General features: G+C 43.2%; 1 protein-coding gene across 11 annotated transcripts in view; it reads right to left on the reverse strand.

Moving 5' to 3' along the window:
* nfixa (nuclear factor I/Xa) overlaps positions 1-18,492 on the reverse strand; it is a 118,787-nt gene that overhangs the window by 87,972 nt on the left and 12,323 nt on the right. For 10 of the 11 annotated variants that reach the window (XM_013272973.2, XM_005469919.4, XM_005469920.4 and 7 more), the window contains exon 2: positions 13,885-13,968. In XM_013272973.2, the coding sequence (XP_013128427.1) occupies positions 13,885-13,920 (36 nt within the window). In that variant the 5' untranslated portion in view covers positions 13,921-13,968. Of the gene's footprint in view, positions 1-9,892; positions 10,067-13,884; positions 13,969-18,492 lie in introns of those variants that run through there. The other variant, XM_013272967.3, reaches the window with a different exon arrangement.

An 18,492-nucleotide genomic window follows, 5' to 3' on the forward strand; every position in this document is an offset into this window, starting at 1 on the left:
CTCCTGAGGGAATGAAAGAAAGGAGAGGGGGCTGGAAAGAATGAGGTAAAATAGACAAGAAATGGTTGAGGTAACAGATGTAATGAGAGCAAAAAAGAGAGCTGGGGGAGTTGATGAGGAATGATAGAGAAAAACAAAGATAGGCAAACACATCTATATAAAAAAGGGGGGGACAGAAAAAGAAAAAAGTATAAAGAAATGAAAGTGAGAGCGTCTTTCAAATGAAAACACATGTGAGTTTTGGTGTTGGTTGAGCCCGTCTCAGAGAGTGCAGTGAATGAACCCGGAGACACCGAGCGGCCCTGCCTTCGTCTCCAGCAGGATTTTATCACCTGCATGAAAAGCAGCTTGAACACACACTGGCCAACATCATCAATCTCCGCTCGGCTGTGTTATAGGAGGAACCTGCACAGGCTCTTTATGTACCTTTTAATGCTTGGATACTTTTCAGGTAACAAACTCATGAAGTAAAGTTGCAAAACACCTTCTAAACGCACACGTATTTACAATTCCTTAAAAAAAAAAAATTCTCACCCAACAAAAAGGGTAAAAAAAAAACTTTTTCTGTTTTTTTGGATAGTTTACAATCTTAACTGCACCACTTAAAAGACAGGAGACAGGTGCATGCATGCACACAGGCCAGAAAGCAGAGAGTAAACAAACAAGGGTTCATTTTAATCATCCCTAGCCTGTTTATTTAGCACCGGTCAGGATTTAACTAATAAACCTTTTTAAACTCCACTGCAAAATTCCTTCTTTTTCGACTGCACGGAGAACATTCAAACAGTATTAATTCCTCTGCTGGGAAAAGGGACAGCCTTTTCCCGGAGCAATCCATAACATCTGAATATAAAAATAAATATGAAGAGCGGGCGCGCTCTTAACCCCAAAGTGAGGAGGGAAAAAACCTGCCGGGAAGTTTGATGGTGCTGTATGTTTTTCCTCTGTTTCGCTAGCATCTGGGATTACCTTTGTCAGTTACTCTCGCTGTGTTTGAGTACTTTAAACTGCCACTATTTGTCTTTTTGTCCACCTCCTTATTAATTTTAATCAGTCTTTTGATTAAGGTTGCCCTATTCTATTTCTGTCTTCTTTTTCTTTTCTTTTTTTCAATCTTTTCCGTCACTCCCTCACTGCCTCTCTCGCTCTCTGCTGGACGCCCCAGTGCCAGTTAACACACCACAAGCCAGAGGGAGGACCGCAAGAATGCTTAAATCAGCATAATTAGGCCTGTGTGTACTTTAAACACACACGTTTCCCCCAGTCCTGGACCCCTGCCACCCGTACACCGCTGTGTACGCAGCCACGGCCTGTCTCTTTGAGTCAATAAACACAAACATATCAGCAGTCAGTCTCACAAACGTTTACACAGTATACACAGACATACATATGCAATACATGAGGTGAAAAATGATGCAGTATCCTTCTTCCACCCAAATGAAGCTACCTCCCTCATAGAGCTGTCACCCCCCCCCCTCCGGGTCCAAACCACCATCACCACACTAACAGTTTGACCCTTTACACTGCGTAGCTGAAGGGGAGGGGAAAAAAAATGTGTTGAATACGCGGGTGGGGGTGGTGGGGTTTACTCTGCACGTCCGCTCAAACATTTCCATAAGCGAGCCCGGTAAAAATTAAGCACGAGCATGCACTGAAACAATGGCAAGGGATCTCGATTGGGTTTGTGGTTTTGTCCCACACACACACATCTGTATGTGTTTTAGGTTTCAGTGGTGCATTAACAAACAACAGCCTCCCAGCGAATCCAGAGTTCCGAGCTGCATATGGGGATTATCAGTAGTCATTACAGACCATTTAATAGCAATCAGCATAATCAGAAATGAATCAGTCCTATCATGTGAATTTCAGATGGCTAATATCACTGCCTGGGTGGATCATATTAGTTAAGATGGAGGACTGATTAGACAATATTTGGCATTTCGTTTTACTTAAATGATCACACAGAGACCCGCACGCTTTGGAAAGAAGCTCAAACTTGTCTTTACTCACACATTTTTTTTTGTTTCTTCTGGGGGGTTTTTTGTGGGTTTTTTTGGCCATTTATAAGAATATCTCTATAACAGAGCTGACACCCATGAACGAAGACGCGCTCAGTACAAAAGTCTGAAAGTCAGCAGCTACACGGCGTTCAGAGGCATCCAATCAAAACATTACACTCCCTCCCTCAGGAGTATAAACAGCGACTGCTCCCGAAGAAGCTTCAGGTGCAGATGGACACTGCGAGCGAGGCCTGCACTTGCACAAACAGCTCCAAACACAGCAAAGCCCAATCTTGTGAATCGAATGAGAGGAAGAGTGCCAAACACGAGAGGCCGGATACACTTTAATTTATTCGGTATTCTAATTTCCTCCCTGAAGTTATGCACAGAGCACAAGTACCTCGTGAAGAGCGATACGCTCACCCCTCTGACTTTGGAAGTACAGTGGCGTTTCCATGGAGTTCATATGTCATGCAAGCAAAACATGGACCTAATTTGATTTCCATTTTTGACATCGGCCGCCTCAAAAACAGATAAATCTTATGTGGCCTGAGCTTAGTTTCTCCGGAGGGTGATTAGAACACTATGCTCAGTCCACTTAAGAAAAAAAAAAATTGTCAGCAGCATTTGATCAAAGTGGTGTGATACTGTTTATATGAGGGTACACAGTGAAAACTGGCCACAAAGAAGCCACTCTGTGTGTCTCTCTCCCTCTGTCTGTGGCCTCTTTCTCTCTGCCTCTCACACATACACACACACATACAGGGGCATGAGCACACTCATTTCTCTGTTTGTGTGCTCACACAGCTGTGGATCTTGCGCTGGGTTCAACCAAGGTAAAGATATGGTATATTACGCAATGGCTTATAGATTTTTCCACCCCTGGCGAGCTGCCAGTGCTCTCAACAGGAGTGAGAGAGAGAGAGAGAGACAGACAGACAGACAGAGTGAGAGAGAAAAATCAGAGAGCAGCACACTTTGTTCCACAAAGTCTGACTCACTAACTGGATTCCCTGGCTGCAGTTGGAACTACAGACCTCTGTGACCAGCAGTTACACTGCGGACACATGGCTGAACAGAAATGTGTGTGCGCGTTACTTAATAATACAGGGAATTACAATTGTCAAAGGGAATCACGGTGATTGGGAGTTTGCAAGCGCATCCGTAACAAATGTCAGACATGTTCGTTTGGCCCGGTTGATTTTTCGGCTAGCGTTCCCGTGGCTGCTGCAGCCCTGCATCGCTCTGCCTCTTCTAACTCACACAAATGTACACAGAGCCCAGTCAAAAATAAATGACCTTAGCCAGTCATTCAACACAGTGGGCTGTCGTGGCTATACAGCCTGCCCTATATATTGCCATCAATAACAAATTAAAAATACAGTAAACATATTGTCAAAGGCTTAAGTGTCGAACAGTAGCCTGCGATTGCTTTGCTTGCATTTAATCCGAAATGCCTACACTTTTATGATCTGTTTGTTTAAGGAGAACGCCAACTTTTTTCGACGAGGCAAAACAATCACAAGGCTGTTTTAACTGATTAGGGGGAAAAAAGCACAAATAAATGCCTTTGACGTGAACAACAAAAATGTGCACACATGACAGACATTTTGGTGCAGACTACTTCCAAAATGAGACTTGGAAGAGTCAGCAAGAGCAGCCCAATCTGTTTTGAATCTGACGCTCGCCTGTCAGGATGATCAATCAGAATGTTTTCTTGATTTACTTACTGAGTACGTGACATGCATATGTTAATGAAACTTGCACTCTTCTCATATCGGCCTCGTCCATATTTTCCCGCCTGGATTAAGGAGGGAGCCATACTGTTCACACGCAAGGAAACAGAATTGCTTTCACTGAGCTGATTTGGCCTAGATCTCGCTCACTGAGGTTTCCCCTACTCTTTTAATTGGGCTCTTGATGCTCGAAATAGGGTATACTTCCTCTAATTAGCTATATCTATAGCGTATGGGAGGGTGATGAATGCATGCATGTGTAAAATCCTCTTTTGAGCAACTCCAAACTAACTAAGAGCTTTAATTTCACGCTAGGCTGCATTGTCCCATTCAGTGGGGTTACCCCCACAAAAAAAAGGAAGAAAAAAAAAGCCTCTGAGAAAATCAAAAAGAACGAAAAACACACCAACGGGTCACACAGGAGGGGGATGGAGCAAGATATAGGGAGAGGGTGAGACAAACAACAACAACAACTGAAGCTCATCCTTGAACAATGCCGATCACTCACTAACCGTTACTTCTCTTTAAAAGGGAGCTAATTGAGAAGGTGGAGGGGTGTGGAGGAGAAGGAGAAGCGGGGATGAAGGTGAAGGGGAGTCTGTCCCAAGCAGCTGCAAGAGCAGCGCACTTCTTTGGCTCTTGCATCTTCTCATCTCTTGATTCCTTAGTGGTTTCTCACATTTCCATCGTCTGATGATTTCATCTCTTTTGCTGGCAAACTAAAGTCTTTTCACGTTAAATGACTGTAAACTGCTAGTTGTTGCACCTCTGATTCTGAAACCTGAGAAAAAAATAACAGTCTTGCACAGGGAGGATATGCAATTATCAGTCAATCACACAAGCACTTTACACACTTAATTCGTACCCCAGCCAAGATTAAAATTATATCGCATAGTGAGCAAAGCAACAACAAAAGCTCTGAGGGACAATTGTGAAAATTTGATTTTGGAGCATTTTCCACCCCCGTGACGAAAACTGGCAAAGGCTAAAGTCGGAGCAGCGTTCCCAGTATCAGCACAGTGAGGGGATTTCGACTCTGCTGCTGCTGCTCCTGAACGCGTCTGTCTATCAGTCTATAACATTACGTGAGTGTTCATTCTCTTTTCGGATGAGTGTGCGTATCTTCATGCATACATGTGTGTGCAGTATGGCTCGGTAAACAAAACTATCTCAGACCAACATAAGACCGCTATAGGGGCTGCCTGCTACCACTGGCCACAGATCAACCTAAACCTAATCCACACTAGAAGGCAGAGGACAGGGAGGAGGTAACATGTGCACACGGACACACATAAACACGCGCATATCGGCCACACAAACACATGCTCATCCATCCAGAGGACAGCCACCTATTACCGGATTGTGCCAAGTGCCTCGGTTAAGCATGATAAATCCATTTTCTATGGGCAGTTGGGAAGACTGCACAGATAAGGGATAAGCAGAGCGCCACTGTGTTGGATTTAAATCACCTCCAAGACAGATTCACCCACATTCAAACAAACACACACTGCCATAGGAGGACTGTCCAAGAGCTACCTTGGGCTTTAGGTCTGGGGCTTTATGGGTCCTTCAATTGCATATTTTTTTCTTTTTTGGTGACGTTACAAACAAAAACTAATGCAATTTCAAAATTTTGAGTATAACAATTTAAGTTAATTTAGGCACAAATCAATCCCTTACACATATCAGGCACATTTATTGGTAGCCCGTGATCCAAATGTATTTAGACACCGCTAAACTGACATCAACATGTGCCATTTCTTACTCCCAAGCACGCTTTCCTTCCTGCCTGCCTACCAGCTCTCACTCGGGGCCAAGAAGTGTAAGTTGGGCCTTGTCTGCCTCTAGCAAAGGATGAATAAGTAAAAAGAACACAGTGTACCCCTGGGTTCTGCCTACAACTCACTGCCGGCCTGCCTGCTTGCCCTTGGCCTGCAGTTGGCGGGCCATTTTCACCCTGCTTACCGTCCACCACGACAGAGCTGTGGTGTGCCTGCAAACTAGCTATGTGTGTGCAGGATTATAGGGCATGTGTGTGCATGTGTGCGGTGCAAAGTGATGCCGGTAAGGATTGGTATGTTACCAGATCATGCAGACCCACCTCGGCTTACACCAGCAGTCACTGACCGGTCCCAGTGAAACCAGAACCTACGCTGACGCAGGAGAGCCGTGGCCCAAAACGGGACGGAAAAACAAGTACTGTACGCACACAAAAAGCACACACTAGCAGGTAGTTAGCTGTGACGACATGGGCCTTGAACATTTGACCCTTTGTGACAATGGCGACTACTAGGTGGAAACCGGAAAAAGAACCATCTCAAAATTCGGCTTAAGAATGAATGTTTGATTTGGACAGTCTAACTGTATAGAAACTGGCTGTGTGAATTTCACACAGATTGCCACACATATTGTGCGCTGCTCCATATACAGTGATTCACTTGGCTGTTTGGTTGCGATAAAAATGCTTTTATCTCTATCACCAAAGATACTGTCTGCAATATCTTCACTTTTCCCCCCTCCTCTTGTGCTATTGGGCTACTGTAGTCTGTGCACATTTCCCTTCATGCTTCTAATGGCTCAGCCAATCGCACATGGCCGAGTGAATTTCAAGGACTCATTTGAAGTCCAAAAAAATCTAAAACCCTTAAGAAGTGCGTATAATTGGACATGAATGGCGTATGAGCGAGAATCAAGTGAACAAATAAAAATGTTCTGCGCGTGAACCGCGAGGGGAACAGTTAAACAATCTCCCGGCACATTGTTAAACATTTCTTATTTTGCGGCAAAAGCTTCAGAAGTTGGCGCTAGCAACCCATCTCATTTTGGATAAACGGGACTTAACGGCAGTCTGAAATAACCGAATTCAAAAACGCAGCACATAGAAGTTTTAATTAACGACGCCCCCGCCCCCCTCGACCTTCAAGCCGCATTAAAACTTCATGCAAATGCATTTCCGTCACAGGGACGTGAAACAATGCCACGCGTACGCAAAAAACAAAAAACCAACTCCTGCTAATGTTTGGCAGTGTTTTGCACCGCCACTTTGGCTCGTCGGTCCGTCACCTACCAGGCTATTCCAAAAAAGCTTTTATCAGCATTAATAATGCATTGTAGGTTGTTTACACCACTTTTACATGTTTTCTGTAATTTGTGAATTATTTACACGACAGTCATCAAGAATAAACTCTTAATGGAGTCACTGGACGAATGTGGAAGGATGGATGGATGGATGGTTAGGCTACAAGCAAACTACATTACGCACGTCAGCATCCGTGTGTGCACTCATGTGGACCCGCACACACACACACACACACACACACACACACACACTCACATAAACGACGTGTATTCCGTTTTAATGAAGCATCAAAAAGATAATTAAAAAGAGCAGAGCAGAAATTAATGCAAATGTTTAAGTCATGTTTCAATTACAGGTGTGAAAGAAGCAGGATGCACGGGCGTCTTTGGGGTTAATCTTTGACTGGTGTTATCTTAATATACTCGACATACAAACACGAGCTCTCAAGGAGATACGAGAGAATGCAAACAAACCAGCTTTGCTTGATATCTGTCACTAGACCCGTAGACGCAGTAACAGCAGCCTAAGCAGATCAATATGTATCACGCATATGGGCAGCACGAGTCCATGCGGCGCTCGTGTGAGAGGATCTGCTGCCAATTAATTTTAATTAATGGAAAGAAAGAGGAAACTCGATGCGGACCTCGCCTCATACCGCCAGGCTCGGAAAATTATCTGTACTAAATATGCAGTAGGGCTGCTGGACTTATTTTACGGAGCAAATCAAATGGGCTATTGATTAGTAAATGTCATTCTGACTCTATAAAACCTGCAGACGGCAGAACAGTCAAGAGAAAGCGGGAAGAAAGGGAAAAAGGCCGACGCTTTTCTAGGGATGCCTGTGATTCCGTTTTGTTGACGTACAACAAACTAACGGAGAGGAGCCATACATACATGCATACACATTATACTTTAGTTTCAGTCAAAGAAAAAGCAAAACAGGTCTGGTCTGAAGGCCTGAAGTAACTGTGAGAAGGAATCCTGCATGTTTTCCTCGGAGCTCTCGAAACCAGACTGTTCTGTTTAAGGAAAGGAATGATTACAATTCTCTGCTCCATTGCAAAAGGCTGTGCAGCTACACTATGGTTTGGAATACATTTTTTGCAAAACGTATGAATATTACAGAAAAGCATTTTGTAGGACTAAAAGAAACGCAGGGCTGCAGGCCGTGACCTTCCTGTATCATTGAAATGTAACACGCAAGCTGGAAGCCAAACTGTGATTTTATTTTGTTTTAAAAGTCAAATTAATGCGCAAAAATTATACATCATAAGCCTTATAATTGACATTTATTGCACTGCAGGCTGTAACTTACAGGTAACTGAAGCTTGTGTTTAAAAAAAAAAGAAGAAAAAAATCGTTTCTTACTGACAAATGGGCCGACTGATATTAAACGGTAATTATTAACCCCACCTTTAAATAAAAGCTTGCTGGTGACGTGCGTGCAAATAAAAAAGTGCTTTTATCCCGGTGTGTGAATGAGATAAGCCGAGCGGCAGAAGGGAAAAACGGACCTGCGGCGGCCTGGAGCAGCAGGCTCGGCGCTCCCGTGGTTCTCATCTGTTAACTCTGCAGTGACTGTTCTAATATAACTTTAATAAACATAACTTTAAATGTATGTGCTCTGTCGGGCACAAAAAGTGCGGCGCTGTAAAGAAAATGAAAAAGGTCATTTACAGCGTGACCTTTGAGCTTCTGAGCCCTGTGATATGATCTGTTTTGATTTACAGATAAAGGCTCCTTACGCACTGAAACAACACACGCCGAGCTCATAAAGACAATGTATTCACTGTTATGAAAAACGAAACAAAAAGAAAAATAAAGCTTAAGCTCTACGTCACTTCTGTCAAAAAATCAACAAAGGCTGTCCTAGTCCTGTGTTTTCCTTTAATCTCGAGTTTATTTCTAGTGCACATTTTACAGATATATATCAAAGGAACATTATAGGGTATGAGCTGAAACAAGATAATGCAGAGTTTTAGTGCAGTGGCAGAAATGCGTAGAGGAAATGAGCCTTGAAAGGTCAAAACTAAGTCTGTAATTTAGAATTTAGGTGAAAACCTTTGAGCTAAATATTCACAGATCTCAGTTAAAAGCTGCAGTTTAAAGAAAATGTTTTAAAGCAAATAGATCAAAACTTTTTTAACTTAACTTCTCTGTGTAGAACCTGTACCTGATCCACGGCCTTTAAAATTACGCACATTACATTCTCCCGCTTTTTTTTAACCGGGAGAATCCCTAAAAAGCTTCCACCTATACTGACTTTCATATAATGATTATGTAAATATCACGGAGTGGTTCTGTTGCTTATTTAAAGGGCACCTCTGTTTTGTCATTAATCAATCTGACACCACCGAGAACACACACATGCACACTTGCCCACAATTTCTTCTTTGGCTAAAAAAAACAAAACAATTAAAAATAAATGAATAAAATAAAGCACTTTGTTTTGTTTCTGCTGTTGCAGAATATGATAAATCCAGTTAAGATTGCATCTACGACGTGACCCTTAAAGGCCCCCGCGGCTGAAAACTGGCAGACCACCCTACAGCCGTAAGTCAGAAACCTTAAAAAAAAGAAGATTTTACTACTCAAGAAGCTTCATTAAAACTCGTTCATGAGCTTTATGGATAAAACCAGTTATTGCCTCCGTTTGTCTGGAATTAGTCGCAAGCTGTCAGGACACCCAGCCCCTCTTCCCCTTTCTCCAACCTCCGTTTTATATAAAATAGATTTGGGAGAAGCGCCATTTTCTCTCCAAACCATGCGCAATGAGACGCACAAGAAAGCCCGTTGGAGGAGTGCCATTAAAAAAGAAAGGGGGAGAGAGAGCGCGCGAGAGAGGGAGAGAGAGAGAGAGAGAGTGAGAGAGCGAGGGAGGTTAAACACTATCGGGGAAAAGAGAGCAGAGTTGGGAAAAGCTCCTTCGTACGCAGCAAATGACAAGTAGCAGCGCGACAGGCGACACAACACTGTAAACCACGTACAGTAAAAACAAACCGGAGGCGCGCTACACCGGGGGGGAAGGAAAAAAAAGCAAAGCGCCGGAGCCTTAAAACGGCGATTTTCTTCCATACCTGTGTCAAGCAGTAAGGGGAGTACATGTTGGAGTCTACAGATGAAATTTGGAGTTGCTGATAACAAAGTTGGATGGAGGTTCGCTGCGGTGCCGCATTGCAAAGCCGCTGTGGCTCAGTCCAGGCTGTAACCCCGCCTCACTTGCAGTGAAAGCTCCGCACTAACTTTAGAGGAAAGTTTTTGCTGCTCTCTCTCCCTGCCTCCCTCCCTCCCTCTTTCTCTCTAACGCTCCCGCTCTCTCACTCTCTCTCTCCCTCCCCGCTTTTCTATCAGATCGTCACAAACCTAACATTATGTTTGAAACGATCGTTATTTAAACGTTTCTTTTCTCTTCTCTTTTTTTTTAAGATTCAACGCTTCGCTAAATCCCCCAAAGAAAAGTCGCTTGAGCTACAGTATTCCTGCAGAACTACAGGGGCTCAATGTGCGCCTCTGGTACTGTGCGGGCAGAGCAGTCAGCTCGTCGTATTTTAAAGATAGTAATACTTTTTAAAATGTGGCATGGGATTTCGCTTATATTTTACTACATGATTTAAACACTTCGGAAGCAGAAATCTAAGCTTTTAGTTATGATAAATAATGCTTTTTATCTATCTATCTATCTATCTATCTATCTATCTATCTATCGTCTATGTTTGCAGTCTTTTGGTTATGTAAAAAAACAAATCTTTTTTTGGTGCAGGGATATTTACTTTGACAAAACTGTCTTAAAAATCTTTGCCAATCACTTGTGTTTGCCAGAGCAAACACAAGTGATTGAGGTGGCAGATTTCCTCAAAAAGATCCCTTTTCTGCTTTCATATCCTTTGCTCTTATGAAGAATGCAGAAGCAAACCCAAGTGTAACCAAAATAGAAAGACCAAAAAAAAGAAGAAAGTTTTAAATTTACAGCTCAGATTATGCTGTGGTCCTTTGTCAGCCAGTCATCTGGATGGTGGCACAAAGCTTTCTGCGTACAAGCTATTTAAATGTCTTACAAGTTTGTTGAAGGGGGCCCGATTGTTAACTTGACTATGTGTTACTGTAAAGTAAACGTGCGCAGTAGGGTCGGCTTTTGATACTGCTGAAACATCTCATTAAATCTGGACCGCTTATTTTTATTTAATGCATTTTATAAGGTGTCAGAGCTCAACATGAGCCCCGACTCTGCAGCTCCGCTTTAGCTCGAGATGCTGCGTGCCGCTCGTTTTAAGTAAAGAGCTCATCATCTGAAAGTTATAACCAGACTTAAATATTTACAATGGCAGGCGCATTCATGAACCTAAACAAGTCCAAAATTATTACAGCAAGTTGTAAATTCTGCTGTCTAAGAGAGTCATTTTTTTCAGCCATGATACATTTTGCTTTGCTGTTTCTGCTTTTGTTTTTAACTGAATCCAAGTCATATTCTGGTATACGATATATGTTTATGGGGACAAAAGATACCTGAACTTGTGCAAAGTGCTCTAAACCGGTCTCATTGTGCCTCTATTGTATGGAAGCGATACACTCTGGTTCTAATCAGGCTTGGCTTTATCCTCACCCGCTCCCTGCTCCTCAGCCTAATCAAACTCATATATGCAGGCAGAGTGCCTGCAATTATACATAAGCCTCTCCCTTGTGCATGTGTGTGTAAGAGTGTGTGTGTGTGAGAGAGAGAAAGAGAGAGCGAGCATTAGTATTTGGAAGCATGCGTGTGCCTGTGTGTGAATACAATTCTATATGTGCAAGTCTCCGTGTGTGTATGTGTTCCAGTTGTGCAAAAGTTTTTGCTCCCACCCACATGTGTGCGCAAGGGTGCGGTTTTGGGGGTTGAAGTCACCCTTGTGCTTGGATGCCAAGTTTTTCGGGGCGGGGGGGAATGAAGCTGTGCAACTTTACGAGACCTCAGCCTATGTAGCATACATAGAAACCTACACCACAAACGCACATGCATATAGTGTACAGTAGACACAGACACACTCACAGTTTCAGTGCATTCATGAACACAAATGTCTGTTGGTCAAAGATATGCTGGCACAAACAACCAGAAAAAGAATTTCACCCAGAAAAAAAGAGGGAAAAATCTAAATTGAAGTGAAAGAAAGTAAAACATATTGAGGTGTAGTGTTCTTTTCCCAAAGTCTCTCCTCTTTCCAAACCACACCCCACCACGGCACAGGTCCAAACCCCAAAGCTTTTGTGCGCTCTCTCGCTTTCCCTCTTTTTCTTTCTGTCTACCCCCTTTTTTCTCTTTCTCAGTGGCTCTTTTTAGTGTCACTTTCTCCTTTTCTGTCTCATAATCTTCAGCTATTCTCCCTTTCTTTAGTTTCTTTCTTTTTCTTTTTTTTTCTGCTGTCCTCATCACACACACACACTGTCCCTTTCTGCTGCCTGATTTTACTGGTTGTCTTTGTTTCTGGCTTCAGTCTGACATTAGGTGTCCGTCTCAGTATTCAACACAGGGACTGGGCTGCAACAAACAAACTATAGCAACCGACCGCAGGAGTTACAAAACACTGACGCTTGGGCTTTCTTTCCAAACTCTCTGGCCATAATCAAACAGTCCTGTCTCAACATCACCTTTGAAAGCCCCTCGAGCGCACAGGGATCTAGTGGTTTCTGAGACTACGCTTGCCATTAAAAAGCACATGAGAAAACCATATGGCGTGCCTAAAGTTAGCATGTTGTGGTCTCCCATTGACACACAGCACTACTCATATCCTTGTTGTTTACCAATGCCTGTGGCTAGGCCATTAAATATTGAATGTGATGTAGCATACTGATACTGCCATTAGCATGCTAAATGTGTGAGACAGGTGGTTGAGGCTGCCTTTCAAAAGGCAGGAAATATGTGAACGGAATATTGTGTAACTGTACCGTTTACTACGGCATACAGTGTAAATATTGTTTGAGTAAGCTGTTTATGTCTGCCCGCGAAGCGGCACGCCAGTCAAATGCATACAGGCATATGCAGTCAGAAAGACATGGCTGACCGGCCGCTATGGCTAACAAGCATATCATATACAGTGTGGATCCCAGAGACTATGGATCTGTTTGTAATGTGAGTGTGTATGCAGAGCACTGTGTTAGGCCTGCTGCTTTTTTAAAAAATGTGTTTACTACATGTTATACTCTGACTGTTTTGGATTAGTGTGTTTTTGCCATATTTGTGTTCAGTGCTAATAAAGACGTATAGATTTATTTTGCTGGGATTATGTCATAATTAGTTTTGTTTTAAAAGTGGAAAATGGAACAAGTCATATTGAAGCGTGTAGGCCAAAAGAGCAATTTTCCAGGCAGTCTAGAAGTTATCGCCACACTCATTCTGAAAGCTGATTTTTTGGGGAAATATTTGTTAAAATGACCATATGTATAACATGTAACACAGGCAGTGTCCTCCAGAAAAATTTCAGTTTTATAACGTCAAGCATTTTTTTCTTTGCTTTAACTGGCTTCTAACTTTTGCCCTGCACGTGAAGCGTGTCCTCCACATGAATCTGCAACAAAACCAATTTTCTGCCAAGCCTAAATAATCCCTTATAAAAATACATGTCACGGAAAAGTTGACATTTTTAGGAAACATAGTGTTTTTGCAGGGCACTTTTGCCACTTGTCAGCGCAACTGACAGATGAACTGAGGACATTCATGAAGACATGTGGGAATTTTTTTGTGTGTGTGTGTGTGTGGAGGAAATGGACATATGAGCGAGCTAATAGCACAATGTCAACACAAAATGTGGATGTATTTTCTGAACACATTACTGGAACCCCAGAAACAAACATTCGTCATCGCAAGAGTGAAGGTAGCATAGTGTTTCCTATGCTGTGGTCAGACCATGTCAAATGAATGCACTAATGAGGCTTTTGTACTTTAAAAATCCTTCCCCCTCTAAAAGAAAAACAGATTGCAGAGACAGGGTTCCTTTTTTGTTTTTCCTGTGTCCAGGAAATATATCTTGGGACATCAGTGCAATTAAAAGGACAGATACAGAGAGCTTGCAGTGTGTATGTATTTTGGGGATGTGTATACCCTATATGTATCAGACACGAGGAAACATTCAGGCATCCCTGGGCCTCTAGTGGGATCGTCGTTCACCAGGTAGGTGTCAGTAGCCTGAAAAACAGAGAGATAGTTGTTAAGTTAAAATTGTTTCCATGTAGCTGAAAAGTCATGTTGCGAAATGTGGAACAAATACAGCACAGATTTTAGGCCAGCATATATTTTATATCATTTTAATATTTATTAAATAAAATATTATAATTGGATTTTGTTGCTCTTTAATAACATATAGTATATTTAAGAAGCATTGCAATGTTTAAAGCAATCTCACAACACTCTGTTAATTTGTTTAAACCAGTGTTTAATTTAGATTGTGGCAAAACGAAATAGTGATTTTTCTTCCCTCCTCTTTGTGAGACGTAACCCTAAAATGTACCCGTTCCGTGTGAAACAGTCTTTTAACCCCAACTGGTTTCATTTCTCCACAGAAGCTCCACAACACTTGCACTGTAAATCCCCAGTCAGATTGTCTGTAAGTACAAGGGTGTATGCATGCATATGTGTGTAGGTGTGCATTCAGGGAGCTTCATTTGTATTCTAAGTCAAGCAGGCAGGCGGGCAGGCAGGGTTCTGGCAGGGCCCGGAGCTGTGAAATAGGCTCTCCTTGCAGTTCTGCAGTTGATTGGATCAACCTATCCCACTCTACTTAGCCGAAGGGAGCCCAAATCCCACAGCCGCTGTGCTGTTCTGTGAAATCCTATTTCATTTCACAACTTTAACGGATAAAAAAGCATGCACACACGCTTGTGCCAGCCCAAGACCCCATGCCACATTTATTCAGCGAACGGGAGCAGAGAGAAAACACTGCATGTGGTTGTGTGGAAATGCCGAAATGCACACGCATATAGTCTAACCCTCTTGAAAATATAATCGCCCGTATGCATATACATTTTTTCCACACCCATGTTCGCTCTGCCTCACGCGCAAACACACAGCAACACGCACCAGCGCACACACACACCGATATACACGTGCATGCCACTTACGCAGACACACAGACACAAACCCCATAATAAGAGCCAGACGTTGGCAGACCACACAGCCCTGAGTTGTGGTGAAAACAAAGGCTATTCATATCCTTCGCAATGAGAGGTCTGTATGGCTAACTCTCTTTCTCCCTCTCTCCCCAATCTCTCCCCTCAGCTTTTTATTACAGATAATCTGCACTCGCAAACCTTCCATTTTTCTGCAATTGTGCGATTCCTAATCATCTTTATTAGTCCATAAACATTGTTTTTTTTCCTATTTTTAGCCTCTTTTTTTTTTATTGCCGAGGCTCTCGACTCCTTGAGGGGGCAACGCAGTGCCTATGTTGTGAAGTTTCAAAATGATGATGAAGCTGGGATTCAGAGTCGGAGAGGCCTGCTGATAAGAGAGCAAGGCATTATGGGAATGGGGTAATAGAGTCCCTCACATCCACAAATACACATCCACGCTAATAGACATGCAGATCCACACACACACACACACACACACACACACAAGACAAAATGCAAGCGCTCAGATTCTGCCAGGCCACATGTGTCTGATAATGAAATGACGCCTCTGATTGGCTGGCAGTCAGAATAATGGCCTGGATCCACGACACCTGTGGTGGGGTCCACAGCAGTGCGAGCCTGCTGACTACCAGCAAGCAGACCACAATGCATCAGGTGTGCTGGAGCCTCTGTGATTGGCTGTCCCCGGCCAGAAACAGCGTCAGGTGCACCAGCAAGCCTTCCCTGATTGGTTGAGTCGAACCCAAAAAGCTGCGGGTGGGAAAGAGCTGTTTTTATTGGCTGCTGCTGCCCAGTTCTGCTGGTGAATGGGTGTCTGGCTGGATGGCAGTGGGACAACTGGGAGCACTGACTATTTGAGAAAACCTTTTGTACATATGTAGGTCTTCATACCCCCAGAATCTCAGCATTAGCTATCATTTAACCTGACTTCAGGAAGAACAATATAACACACATAAAACAAACAAACAAAAAAGACAATTGAACTCCAACAGAAGATAATTTGCTCTCATTTCATATTAACCATCCAACAAAGAGGAATTTAAACACCCACTTTATGCTGTTCGCCAGAAAAACAGGTGTTGATGAACCTCAATCCTATTGTGCAACAATGAATAACATGAAGCTAATGAATAGGCTAAGCTCTGTACCTGCCACTGGGGAGGCCAGAACATACTGATTCCCTTTGTAGTAAACCCCTAAAAAAAAAAAAAACTCCAGGGCCCCCAAACACTCTCTCCTGCAGCAGTGTATGAATTATATATTGTACTATATATATAGAACATATGCCCGGCCCATATGGCCAGCCCTGAGCGAAAAAATCTCAAAGCCCTGCTTAATTAACATTTTAGAGGGAAGATTCGGAGGCGGGAGATTGAGTCAGTGACCTATTTGGAGTCCATCATCGCCCAATGCAAATGTGTTAATTGAGACAGATTTTCCTACTTCACAAATATGTGGAGTAGGGGATGCAGTGGAGGATTTTTATTTATTTATTTGTCTGAGCCATCTGATCTAAGGTATCTGTACAGGGTGTGTTTTAAACTGCCTTTCTTTCTGCCTTCACTGACAAAAGAAGACACTTCTCTTTCCTTGGCTCACTCGCTCTCTCTTTGGATTTAGTGTTGACGACCATATGGCCAAATTCTTTGGAGGTGAGATCTCCGAAACCTGCTCTCGCACTTGCACATACACTCACACATGTACTTACAAACACACCTCTACAGAGCTTTGTGTATGAAAGGCCCTGATGGTGGAATTTGTTCTCAGATGGCTCCATTTTAAAGCACATGAATGGCATCATATCAATGATCCCCCCCCCCAACCACACACACACATCGCCCCACCTTTCCTCGCTTTCTGTCTCTCTGCATATCACATTAGCAGTTACACACAAAAACACACACTTGCACACTAATTCACCACCTACACATAAAAACTTACACTTGTCACACACCTGGTGCAGTCCTCTCCTTGTTTCCAGAAAACCTTTATCCTGGCCGCCCCACAATCATGAACCACAACCACTACCAGCACTGTTGATCCCGCTTTTCTTTTTTTTCTTTTTTAAAAGAAAAAAAACATGGTTATTATAACCACCATTGTGTCTCAACCGTGTTTTTATCATCGTTATTCGGTGGCTGAAAAGCAACACTGCCAAGTTTAAGGCACAGGATGAAAATAGGGGGATGGGGAGAGGAAAACAGTCCAGCCAACCTGCGTGAGATGGCAACCACTTCAAAGATGCCAGGCCGCACCGGCGATCTGTTCCATGGTGTGTGAGGAGTGTATGAAAGGCAGAAATGGCCGCCGTGTGAGTCCCTGCCAAAGCTACCTCGGGGAGAAACGTTGGAAAAATACGATTTTTCACACAGCCTTCTCGGGGGGGGGGGGGGGGGGGGGGTGACGAGAAAACAGGGAGGCTAAGAAAGAAGATGAGAAACCGAGGGGCTGCATTAAAAAAATGATGGATGGATGGCTGAGTAGAGTGGGGCTAATTATTTCACTCCACTCGTGAGTCCTGAAGGTTTGCTTGGGTCAGAAGTACAGCCAAGACGCAGAGCTGAAGATTGCATTTGGCTTAATTGTGCAGTTGTGTTTTACACAATAATGTTGGGATCCTGGATAAGGCGGGAGGCACATCGTGTGAACAGGGAGTCTGTTTGAGAGGCCTGACTGCTGGGGTATTTAAAAAAACCTAGATGACTTGAGTAAAAAGATATTTGACTTATGTGAGAAATTCATACAAGCTGGTTTGCGGTTTAATTTAAAGGTTAGGTGAGGTGAATCACCTGAATGCCAGATAGATAGTGAAACTATGCCAGTGCCTCGTTATTAAAAAACCTTCTTTGTTGACCAAAACTGTTCAGTTAAACAGGTCTGAACAGAGCGCTCATTGTGACACACCCCAAGATGCACTTGGCCTGGCAGCTTGCCTGTTAACTACTAATCTTGCTAGACAGGATAGGCTATGGCTGTGGCCTTATGATAATACCATGCCAGTTGTAACACTGAACTGAACCAGCAACATTTCACTGCCACACTTGCTCGCACCAAACGCCCCCTTGGCACATTAAGTAACCCAATGCCACTGGCACCCTTCTTTGTACATGGGTCCTTATTCATTCTCTTATTTGAAGGTCCAAACCACATTCAACTAAGGTCTAGCTGCTCTGGTTAATGCATTTAACAATGAGGTTTGGGCTGGGACAATCAACCCATTGTGTCACACAAGGACTGATCCGTGGGGAGATTTTCTTGTGGTTATGGTTCTAATACAGTAGAGTTTACCACAAAGACCAGGAAGCATGGAGTTACACACACACATATACCACACACACACACACACACACACACAGACAATATGACTCAAGGAGGCAGCGCGTTGAGCTCATTTCAAATGTCTCACCCACTTCCATCTTAACTGAAATGGTACTTTGAAAATGTATTTAATAATCTGGTAAAAGGTTTACGCCCACCTCCCAACTTGGCACCAATAAGTTTCTTGACTTTTATTTGACTGACAGGTTCTGTGGTTGGCACGTTTTCTCTGCAACAACCGCAGCGCAACCAACTGTGAAAT

The sequence above is a fragment of the Oreochromis niloticus genome, linkage group LG6 (genome assembly GCF_001858045.2).
Source record: "Oreochromis niloticus isolate F11D_XX linkage group LG6, O_niloticus_UMD_NMBU, whole genome shotgun sequence".
Lineage (NCBI taxonomy): Eukaryota > Metazoa > Chordata > Actinopteri > Cichliformes > Cichlidae > Oreochromis > Oreochromis niloticus.